General features: G+C 43.0%; 1 protein-coding gene across 1 annotated transcript; it reads right to left on the bottom strand.

Annotated features, from left to right (window-relative positions):
* Positions 1-409: 409 nt before the first annotated feature.
* Positions 410-9544, bottom strand: cyp21a2 (cytochrome P450, family 21, subfamily A, polypeptide 2; the record flags this gene model as incomplete). Its single annotated transcript, XM_083762100.1, has 12 exons — positions 410-657; positions 1242-1345; positions 1576-1742; positions 2367-2480; positions 2816-2965; positions 3243-3329; positions 4202-4312; positions 4539-4634; positions 4820-4974; positions 6946-7035; positions 8592-8786; positions 9421-9544. The coding sequence occupies 12 exons, from the start codon at positions 9542-9544 to the stop codon at positions 410-412; spliced, it is 1641 nt and encodes a 546-aa protein (XP_083618226.1).
* Positions 9545-11758: the final 2214 nt, after the last annotated feature.

The raw sequence follows: 11758 nt of genomic DNA, 5'->3' as shown, positions 1-11758 counted from the left end.
CAAATGCCAGAGAGAATGTATATCAAAAATAAAATTTTTATTCAATTCAAAAGATTACACAGTATGACTTGAAGTTCAAGCATGACATTTGTGGGGTCACGGTTAGGTAAGAATGGGGAGGGCTCACACAGAAAGAAAGGGCTTGGGGTTAACTTGTGCCCTTTTGATTGACTGGGAGCACGACCAATCAAATGAGGGCCGCTGACTGTTTGAGTTACAGGTTGAGATCCCATATTCTTGTTAATTTGTCCATTCAGAATGTTTCAGTTGCACTGATGAAGATAACATTATGCTGAATAGATAATTTAGACATCTTAAGGTTTAACGATTATTTAACAAATTTGTTTCATGCACATTTCCACACACAGTCCGAACTTCTTATATTAAACACAGAATGAAACACTACAGATTAAGTGGCGGGTCTTGGGCGAGCTATAACGTCATAGGATTTGACCTTGAGCACCACACTGGCAACTCCTCTCAGGTCTGGCAGAGAGGCCTCATTCTCAGGAGGAACAAACTGGAAATCTCTCAGCAAGTAGGCAGTGAACAGAAAGAGTTCCACTTTGGCAACGGATTCCCCGAGACACAGCCGAGCACCTCCTCCGAAAGGCAGCAGAGCACGCGTGGAGCCACCGCCTCCCTCCAGAAAACGCTCTGAAAGAGAGAGTGGCTAGTGTTAGCGTTATATTTGATTGATGTAGCAGGGGTCTATTTGCTAGGAGGGAAGTGAACATACAGTATGTCCGATCTGGTCATTCATTTGTATGGCTACTGTGGGGATATGTTTTGTCCCTGCATGCTTCTGCTCAGACTGAGTAGAATCATTTGGGGTAAAGGTCACCCTGTGTCCTGTGCTCTGCTATAGGTGTGAAGGTCACATATCGGTCTGAACATATATAGTAATTAGTATATCGTCTCTGTCGGGTGGAAACCTAATTATGTCCAAAACTTGTACTATTCAAATTCCAAAGTAGCAGATCTACAAGCACGAATGCATTTCAAGCTTGTGGATCTGCTATTTTTCTGTGTGACGATATAGTATGATCAAGTAGCCTAGGGCATTAATTTACGAAAAAACACAAAAGGTTAAAATATGGAGAAGGAGGTTTCTGCCCGACAGTGACAATATACTGTTTGCTGTATGGCTTAAAGTAAGGTAGTTAAGAAAATGTCTTTACAAATGGAACCCTGAGCCAAGTGAAAGGAATGGTGTGCACCCCAACCCGCCCAGGAAGGACCTGGTTTGAAGTGATATGGGTCAGTCCAAACTGCAGGGTTGTGGTGCGCTCCGAACAGGTTGGGAATGATCACCGTGTTCTTAGGGATGAAGTAGCCTGCAATGCTAAACACATACAAGGCACACAGATTAGATCAGTGGTTCTCGATGTTGGGGTCCAGACCAAAACTGCAGTTAAAATGTAATTATTTGGGGGGGTCGTAGTGGCCTGAAAAGGTTGAGAACTACTGCTTTTTGAGGTCTATATGTATACTACTGTGAAAACAAGCCTCAGTCAAGAATTAAATCAGAATCTATGAAAAATGATATGTACGTATAGTATTATCAGCGCTGACCTGCTGTCTCTGATGGCTCTGTGTGGCACTGCCAGTGGAGCTACGGGTCTCAGTCTGAGCACTTCGTTGATCACAGCGCCCAGGACGGGAAGGCGGTGTCGGTCGCTGTACGTGGGGTAGCGTCCCTCCAGCACCGTGCACATCTCCTCATACACTCTGCACTGCAGCTACCGGTCAAACATTTACATTCACTGCCTGCTTAGGGCTGTCTGAAGACCATTCAACCACTTCACAATTTACAACATAAGCATTTAGCAGACACTCATATCCAGAGTGACAAAGAACGAGATCAGAACAAGCAGAGCTTTGAAACAAAGTAGTATATCAGGAAAATAATCGGTTATATAGCATTCTTAACATTAAAGTCAAGAAAAACAAATCCAAGTTACAAAAACGTGAGATGTGTCCAAGGTCATTATGGTATCTGCATAGTATACCATCTATTGCAAAAAGTGTGCTAGGGGCGTAGGGTGGAGTCTGAAGAGGTGAGTGCTATAGGGGCGTAGGGTGGAGTCTGAAGAGGTGAGTGCTATAGGGGCGTAGGGTGGAGTCTGAAGAGGTGAGTGCTATAGGGGCGTAGGGTGGAGTCTGAAGAGGTGAGTGCTATAGGGGCGTAGGGTGGAGTCTGAAGAGGTGAGTGCTATAGGGGCGTAGGGTGGAGTCTGAAGAGGTGAGTGCTATAGGGGCGTAGGGTGGAGTCTGAAGAGGTGAGTGCTATAGGGGCGTAGGGTGGAGTCTGAAGAGGTGAGTGCTAGGGGGGTTAGGTGAAGTCTGAAGAGCTAGGGGGGTACCTCCGGTCTATGCAGTAGGAAGGCAACAGTCCAGTTTAGCCAGGCTGCAACTGTCTCTGTTCCCCCTATGATGAGGTCCACTGTGGCCATGTGGACATGGCTGTCTGTCAGCACCTATACATACATACCCAAGGACAACATGGATTCATTATACAGCTATTCAATGTTAATGTTATTAATTAAGCATTCAATCGTGAATGTTGCTTCAATACCAAAGAGGATGCTGAAATTAAGCTGACTTGAAGAGGGTAAATTCAATTGAATTCAATTATTTATTTATTAATGTGTACATATTAATACATATCTTGGGGGAAAAAAGAGGGAGACATTTTCAGACAAATTGAATACAAATAAATTAATTAACATCTTAAGATCTCTCAATGGTGCTTTTAATTCCAAGCTGATGATTAGTGCGCTGACCTAATAGCTGAAGGTCAACAGGTACCCACCACTTCATGTGTCGTGTCTGGTGATTGGTTAGTGGCTCCATGGGTTGTGTCTGGTGATTGGTCAGTGGCTTCATGGGTCGTGTCTTCTGATTGGCCGGTGGCCAGCAGCAGAGATCCTATGATGGCATCTTTGCATGTCTTCTGTTGTGACTGTGCAACAAAACAGTTGATTAATAGCCTACAGTGTGGCAAATAGAAGACTAGCATACAGGCTGTAACTAACAGCTTCTTCATCCACCACTCTGAATATTATGGATAGATGGATGGATGGATGGATGGATGGATGGATGGATGGATGGATGGATGGATGGATGGATGGATGATCTAGGCGTCCGTCTGTCCGACGTCCGTCTATCTTGAGTAAACAACATGGTCATTGACCGCTCTTCAAATCACATTATGTTTTTCCATTTTGTTTGTTACAAACCTTGTAATCATTTAGCTGCGCTCGTATCATGTCATCTCTCCTGGCCACCTCTTGAAGGAGTCGGGAAAATGGCGGATTGGGGAATTTCTTTACGGAAAGATCAAATTAAAAAGTTGAAGCATCAAGTTGAACCCTATATCGTCCCTATACGGGGCATGGCATGACAGGCTAACATCCAGAGATAGAAAATAACAGATCAAAATCAGAATCAGCTTTATTTTCACACCGTTTTACAGGTAAAACCAATGTTTTTGTGCATGTTCCCAATCCCATCATGTCATTTTTCCAGGAAAAACAAAGAAAGGGAATGAGAGAGGGGGAGGGTAAGGAGATCACGTCAGGAAAATAAACACAGTTTTTGAGCACTTTTACCACAAAAAGAACAGGTAAAGGGTTTTCTTCTATGTGGGTCTTAGATATTTATAATCTTTTACTACAAACAGTACAACCGAAAGGTCTCTTCTATTTGAACTATTTTAAATGGTTTTATAAAATAGTAAAAAATGGCAAATTAGTTTAGGGATAAGGGTTAAGGGGTGGCGCAAGACATAGCCCATAGTAAAGTTCTCAACGGGCCCAAAAAGTATGGCCCGGCCTGACCCTACCCTAACCCTAACAAAGAATTACCATAATGTTAAGCCCGAAGCCTGACAAAAGCCCGACAGAAAAAAAAGAGAGAAAATAAAAAGCAGCACTAAATTGCGGCGCAGCGGCGCCGTGTTTCAGTGTGGCCCATAGTGCCTTAGATAAGATTATATATAAAGGTGTGTGAGCAGAGCAGCTGCTGAGCAAGACTCACGCCTTGCTCAGCATTCTTATGACAGACTCCATGCCATGCCAGAGTTGGGGGTTCAGGGCCGGGTACTCAGGGTCAGAGCCATGGTGCACCCTGATGAATGAAGTTGAAGTGGTTAATGTGTTGGATGTGGTGTGTGTGTGTGTGTGGCTGGTGGACTCACCCGCAGCAGTGGAAAGGAGTCCAGAGCAGAGATCCAGGAGGAGCCCCACAGTGCGACGATCTGGTTCAGACAGTCGTGCAGACTCTGCAGCTCCTCTGAGCTCTTGTCATACTGCAGTAAAAAGAAATACTCACATTTGTTTACTTATGAGGAAAAGTATCAATACTGCAATGTAGAAATGCTCTGTTACAGGCCAATTGTGTTCATATTGACGATCGACACACGGTGGATTTCGCTCTTTACCACTGCGCCACTCGAGCATTCTCTTTCTGGTCTGTTTTGATTTCCTCAGAGGAAAAACACACTCGGCCACATGGGAGGACAGCTAGTTACTCACTTCTTTTTGGAAGACTAGAGTAGTGATCACATTGCTGGCTGCTACAGTGAAATCCTCTGACAGATCCACAGCACTGCCCTGATAGTCCATCAAAACCTGAAGGGTGAGAGAGCAACGATGGAATGGAATTTTTTTAAAGTGCTAAGTATTGATGCTGGTTAAACTGGTGATGTTTTCCCCCTTTGTGTTCCGTGGCCTGCACATACATATCAATTGGGGGTCCATGACATGAAAAAGGTTTGAGAACCACTGATATAACTCTATTAACAGGTGCTCTGTACCTGTCGCAGGTGCAGAGCCTGCCTCTCGATCACACCGTGCAAAGACCTCTGAGAACAACGCTGCAAGGCGCCGTGGACCAGCCGGCGATGGGCCCTCCACTCCTCTGTGTAGTCCCCCAGAGAAATGGACCGGCCTCCCCACGACACAATGTCTCCTGATTAACGCACCGAATCCACGGCAAACGAGGCAGTGAAGTAAGTAAGTAGGGAGTACATTTTATTAAATATAGTTCTTCTCACAGAGATATCTCACAGTGCTTTACAGTGGGATTAAAAACCGGACATGAGTTAGAACAGAAAAAGGCTGTGCAATTCATCTCGAGGAGGACAGCAGATATTAACTAGAACTGCACTCTGTCGAGTGCATACTTGCTTGTTGCACACTAGTAGGCCATAAATGGCCAACTAGTGTGCAAGCAGAGCGCGCAAGTCCTTTCGACCGCTGTAAACTGTCAAATCTCAGTATCTCTGTGAAGGAACGTTTGAAATGTATAATTTTTAGATGTAACTATTTGCTACCTACCTACTTTATGCATATAAACACCTAGTATTATTAAGTATGATTCAAGTTTCTATCTATATAAGTTTGGGTGAAGAGCTAGTCATACATATACACACCACGTACTCTGGTCCCAGCAGATCAGGCACAACTTGCTATTTTATTTTTACTGATTATGTATATAGTATACGTATGACTAGCTCTAAATGATGACGTAAGAGATATGGTCATTTGTGGTCGTTTGGTCCCAGCAAAGCAGGCATATACTATATAGGCATATACTATATATAGTATATATATATATAGTATATAGGCATATACTATATACGTATACATATATACTATATAGAGCGTGTAGTTGTAAGTTGATTAGCGGTATACTGTGGTTACTTTGTGCCAAAAACCGTGACAGCTGTCCCGCCATTTGATGTTTATGCAAGAAAACAGCAAATCTGTGCCTGGTTTGCTGGGATCAAACGACCACAAATTACCATATTTCTTACGTCATCATTAAGAGCTAGTCATACATATACACACCACATACTCTGGTCCCAGCAGATCAGGCACAATTTGCTATTTTATTTTTACTGATTATGTATATAGTATACGTATGTATAGCTATAAATGATGACGTAAGAAATATATATAGTATATAGGCATATACTATATACGTATACATATATACTCTATACTCTATACTGTATAAAGTGTGTAGTTGTAAGTTGATTAGCGGTATACTGTGGTTACTTTGCGCCAAAAACCGTGACAGCTGTCCCGCCATTTGATGTTTATGCAAGAAAACAGCAAATCTGTGCCTGGTTTGCTGGGACCAAATGACCACAAATGACCATATTTCTTACGTCATCATTAAGAGCTAGTCATACATATACACACCACGTACTCTGGTCCCAGCAGATCAGGCACAATTTGCTATTTTATTTTTACTGATTATGTATATAGTATACGTATGACTAGCTCTAAATGATGACGTAAGAAATATGATAATTTGTGGTCATTTTGTCCCAGCAAAACAGGCACAGATTTGATGTTTTTCTGCATAAACATCGAATGGCGGGACAGCTGTCACGGCGGAAGAGACCGGGCGAAAATATTACTTGCGCGCTCTGCTTGCGCAAGTAATAACACAAGCATGGAAATAAAATCAAGTAACTTCTGCAAATGCTTGTTCGAATAGTAGCGTTTTATGGTTGTTCTTAAAATGGTCCACAGAGGCTGCAGCTCTCAAGAGCTGTGGAAGAGTATGCCAAAGTTTGGGAGCTACAGCCTGAGAGAATTAGTCACCTTTTTAAAGGAGAATTACAAAAGAAAACTCCATCTCTAGCAACATCTTCGACATTATGAAAGACAGATGTAAACAAAAAAGAAATAATTGTCGAGTGATCAAAATAAGCCATTTAGTGAGGGAAAACAAATACCACTGGTTCATGGATACAATAACATCAGATTACGGTAAAATAATAGCTAGTCAGGAATTCTCCTTTAAGTATCCTGGGTCCTGACCATGCAGCACCAGGACCAGGGAAAGAGTGACGGTGAAACATTATTTATCCACAACATTTAAGAATGAATTTGTGGTTGTCCCTTTTCAACCTGTATTTGTTTTTACCTGTGTATGAAATTGGTCTCCCAGCAAAGTCTGACCATTTCTTCACCAATGCTTCTCTTATGACATCACTGCTGTTTAGCACCACCATGGCTATAGGAAGACAAAGACACGAGGTGATTACATAATGGAAAACAAAACAACAAATGTCCAAGTGGTGACAAACTTGACTACTAGAATCTTTCGACGGTAGTGGAATGTCGACATATACACTAACAGTGAAGTACACAATTTCAATACAAGACAGGAAAATCATTTACATCTCCTAAAGTTCTGTACGGGTCTGTGTCAACTTTCCATCGGGTACAGGAGGGCTCAGCTATGGAACAGCTATATTGAGATCTCGTCACAGTGTGATTACTCATTTTAAATAAAGGCTTTTAGGACACATTTGATTAATCAAATTAAATTGACACTCTTCCACCCACACACTTGAAATAAATAAATCCATTGCTGCATCAAAAGTAACCAGTAAGCAACCTCGCCCTAAAGGGCGAAGTTGCGTGCACGCATCCGCCTCGTTGACGGCAGACTGCTGGGCGAGCGCTGATGCTTTGGCATGGGGGGGTTCAGATCAACATGGAATGAATTTTGTACTGCCCATATAAGGAGCATGTCTTGAGTGTACAGGGCTTGATGAGGCCAGATGAACATAATGGAATGTAAGAACATATCAGCTCCATACAGTATATAGAGATCTAAGGGTGGTAGCGGGGACATTCTCTTGAGTGTACAGGGTTTGATAAGGGCCCAGGTAGGGCCGGGCCTTAATTTTCGGGCCTGTTGATTCGCCTGCTGCTGCTGGGTGCAGCTGCACTAATGACTTTGGGGCAGGCCCGTCTAGAATTTGAATGGACAGGTGGGCCTATTGAGAACTTACTGGCCATATAAGGAGCATGTCTTGAGTGTACAGGGCTTGATTAGGCCAGACCAATAACTTTGGGGCAGACCGTCTAGAGTTTGAATGGACAGGTATAAGTCAAAAGGGAGACATGGAAGAGGAAGGATGCAGGAGGAAGGATCAACATATGGAATGTCAGAACAAGACTTCTGACATATATCCATATATGGAGATCTGAAGTCAGATGTAGAGTTGCTGGCCAATATTGATTGGATGGATGGATGGATGACCACGATGACCAGGGCGGGCACCATATATGAGGGCTGATGTCACGTGATGTCATGATGACCTGAGCACCATATATGGTGGCTGATATCAGGTGATGTCATAATGACCTGAGCACCATATATGAGGGCTGATGTCACGTGATGTCACGATGACCTGAGCACCATATATGGTGGCTGATGTCACATGATGTCATGATGACCTGAGCACCATATATGGTGGCTGATATCAGGTGATGTCATAATGACCTGAGCACCATATATGGTGGCTGATGTCACATGATGTCACGATGACCTGAGCACCATATATGGTGGCTGATGTCACATGATGTCATGATGACCTGAGCACCATATATGGTGGCTGATGTCACATGATGTCATGATGACCTGAGCACCATATATGGTGGCTGATATCACGTGATGTCACGATGATCTGGGGACTTTGCCATGTGACGCACTGACGGGAAATGCAGGATTCCATTATAGTAAATGCAACAACTGTGATCATGTAAAGGATTCATTACTGGTGCTGCCACACTTGAGGCGGTAGATGCTGCCGTAGCGCTGTGCCAGGTTGGTCAGATGTATGGGCAGGTGGTCGTGGGCCAGCTCCTTCATGTTGCCCAGCAGGAAGAGGCTGGGCGGGCCGGGCAGCGAGGGAGAGGAGGAGGACGGGCCAGGGAGAAACTGATAGAGATAGTGTCGTAGTCCAGATGTCACTGCAGGGAGACAGAGAGGGAACGGCAACGCACATAAAGGTCCGGAACTCAACATTTATTTGAGTAAAAGTACAAAAGTATTGGTATATAAAAATGTACTTAAAGTACTCATTGTGCAGAATGTCCCATTTCAATAGTAATTCATAGCAGATCTACAAGCTTGAAACGTGGTGCTACGCTTTTTGAACTTCTAGATCTGCTACGTTTGCTGCTTTTTAAATTAGAATCCTGAAAAGTAAAAGTTTTTGAGCGATCTGATATGTTGTGTTTCATTTGATTAGCCTATCGAAAAGCAACATCTTTAAAAAAAAAAAAAAGCAACATAGGCTACATTAAAATGTAACTATTTTCAGCAATGGTATAATATATATATATGTTGGTGGCTAGATCTGGTTGAGCTGGTCATTTATACCTCTCAAGTCTAAAAAGTGTGGGCACCCCTGGTCTAGAGCTGGAGACCCCTATTCCTACATTCTTATATATCGTTATGATCAGAATTCAGAATATAAAGCTATGAGTTTATAAACTTTGCCCCAAATAATTTAATGTGGTCAAAGTAGTTTTAGAAGACAAAATTGGAACATTGACATTGAAATGTTAGTTAATTATGTAATAGTCAAGTATAATTAATTACCGTTTGACAGGCTTCCATCGTGGTGCTCCCCATGCGTGGATGTGCCTCTCTGTCTGGACCTGTAGCTCAGCACGAGCCACAACAACACGACCAGAACCGCCGCTCCCACTGTGATCGCTGACATCTCCAGTGCCAGATCTGGACGTCAACACATCCAAAAGGTCTCATCATCATCATGCTCTGCTCTTTTATATTCCTCCGCTATACTTCCCATGCCTCTCCTCTCCCCTCCTCTAACCTGCCTGCCCTCAGTGTTTGTCTATTTGCCCGATTCAAGGAGGGCTAAATATTGTTGCAGGCCAGGGGGGGGGTCAAGGAAACATACTGTGTATCCTCACTCGTGGTGATGTGATACACAACAGGGAGCATATTAAGCTTGATAGATAAGGAATGAATGAATAGCAATAGCGGAGTGCCTTTTGTTTCTTTTCATCGTTGAAAACAGGATTGCGGTGAAGGAAAACAAACGTAATCCATTACCCATCATCACACTGGCATGCAGAAATGTAGGCTACTTGATACGGCGTGACAACAGTCACTGGCCTTGGATGGCTGGCTTGAATGTTTATTTATCCTAGAATGATGGAAGGAAGGAAGGAAAATGTGGCTTTCCAAATAGGTTTTCAACAGGTGGTCCGTGGACCACTGGTGGTCCGTGAAGGTATTGCATGTGGTCCCTGACCATGCATTTAGTAATGTAGGAAAGTGAAGATTTGTATTATTGTATTGACCACAGGTTGAGAAACAATGCAGTAGCCTTAATGCCGTGGTGACATATCCTACTGTATGATGACGTGTCGATGTTGTCAGTTACTGGGAAGTCGGACGTAAAGAACTTCCACAGAAAAGGGTGGATTGCCTGGTTGAGTCACAGGAAATGTGCCAATAATTAATTGCATGTGTCTGCTCGCTCATACATACAGTAAATTTCCGCCGCCATCGGTGTATGAATGTGTGTGAAAGTGCTCTAAACAAACATAGACTTTTCTGCCATATGACATGATTTCCGAAAGGCAGGGGCTAGCGCTCCTCAAAGATCTGCATGGTTTGTTTGTTAATATTGTTAGAGAAAGGAGTGAGTATAGAGGTAATGTCACAATTTACTGCATGGATTTGAGCCATGAGCCTGTACTTCAAGGCTGCAGTCTTTCCAGGTGAAGCACCAGGGACATTGCTTTTATGCCTTGTATCTATGCTCCTAAAGATCAGATACTGTTATACGTGGAATCAGTAGTTCACTTAGATTTACGGCAACAAAGAGTCAGGAAGACAACCCAAAAGTACGTTAAACAAGTGATTCTCATACATTTACATTTCAAGGACCCCCACTTTAGTATGCATGATTAGGCCATAAATCCCCATAACTCTTAAGAGTGTACAAATGTTTACATTTCAGAGTTACAGATCGGTAAGGGTTCATTTGCTTCCTAACTATCCTAACCCTGTACCCGTTGATAAAAAAGGTTTCACCTCACTTTTACCTGAAACTGTGTTCTGACAATAAAGCTGATTGATTGATTGATTGATTGATTGATTGGTAAATGGTGCATTTATATAGCGCTTTACATAGATTGTGCATTACATTCACCCAATCACACACATTCATACACCGATGGCAGTGGAAACCATGCAAGGCACCAACCAGCACATCAGGAGCAATTAGGGGTTCAGTGTCTTGCTCAAGGACACTTCAACACTAACTCTGGGGGAGCCCAGGTTCGAACTGGCAACCTTGCGGTTACCATCCAGCCACTCCAGCCATCAGCCAGAGTGAGGCCGCAGTAAATAAACGTTGTGTTGAGGCGTAAGCATGTAAGTAAGCATGTTTAATGCTAGGCACATTTATTTGTATAGCACATTTAAACAACAAAGCATGAAACATGAAGGGAGCATATAGTCAAGTGGTATATTAAATATGATTAAGGAGCCACATTCAGGCAGATCAGAGGTGGACAGTATCATAAAGGGGTCTTTGTGAAGGAAGGGGGGGGGGGTGGACTGTTTCTTATGGTGTTGTTTTGAACTTGTTTTTCTCCCCACTGAGCTAAAGGGCCCATATTTCAAGGACATCTCAGCTCCTCTACAGGCCTTTAGATAAACTGAGGAAAAACATTCACTTCCAAGGTGATGGTTTCTTTATTGTAACGTATGTATTTCTTTATTGTAATGTAGTCACTTAACCTTCAGTTAATCACTATGGCTTTGGGGTCTCTGTTATTGACATGAATGACTAAACCCTTTTACTATGCGACACAAAAACCTATAAAAGTAAGACAAATGAGTACCTTAATACCATTGAGACACATGCAGGTCAAGTGCATGGCAGTAACGTCCTGCA

Source organism: Protomyctophum parallelum, assembly GCF_964188405.1.
Source record: "Protomyctophum parallelum genome assembly, chromosome: 3".
In the NCBI taxonomy this organism is placed as follows: Eukaryota; Metazoa; Chordata; class Actinopteri; order Myctophiformes; family Myctophidae; genus Protomyctophum; species Protomyctophum parallelum.
The sequence above is the reverse complement of the archived record's forward strand: the minus strand, read 5'-3'. Positions and strand labels throughout refer to the sequence as shown.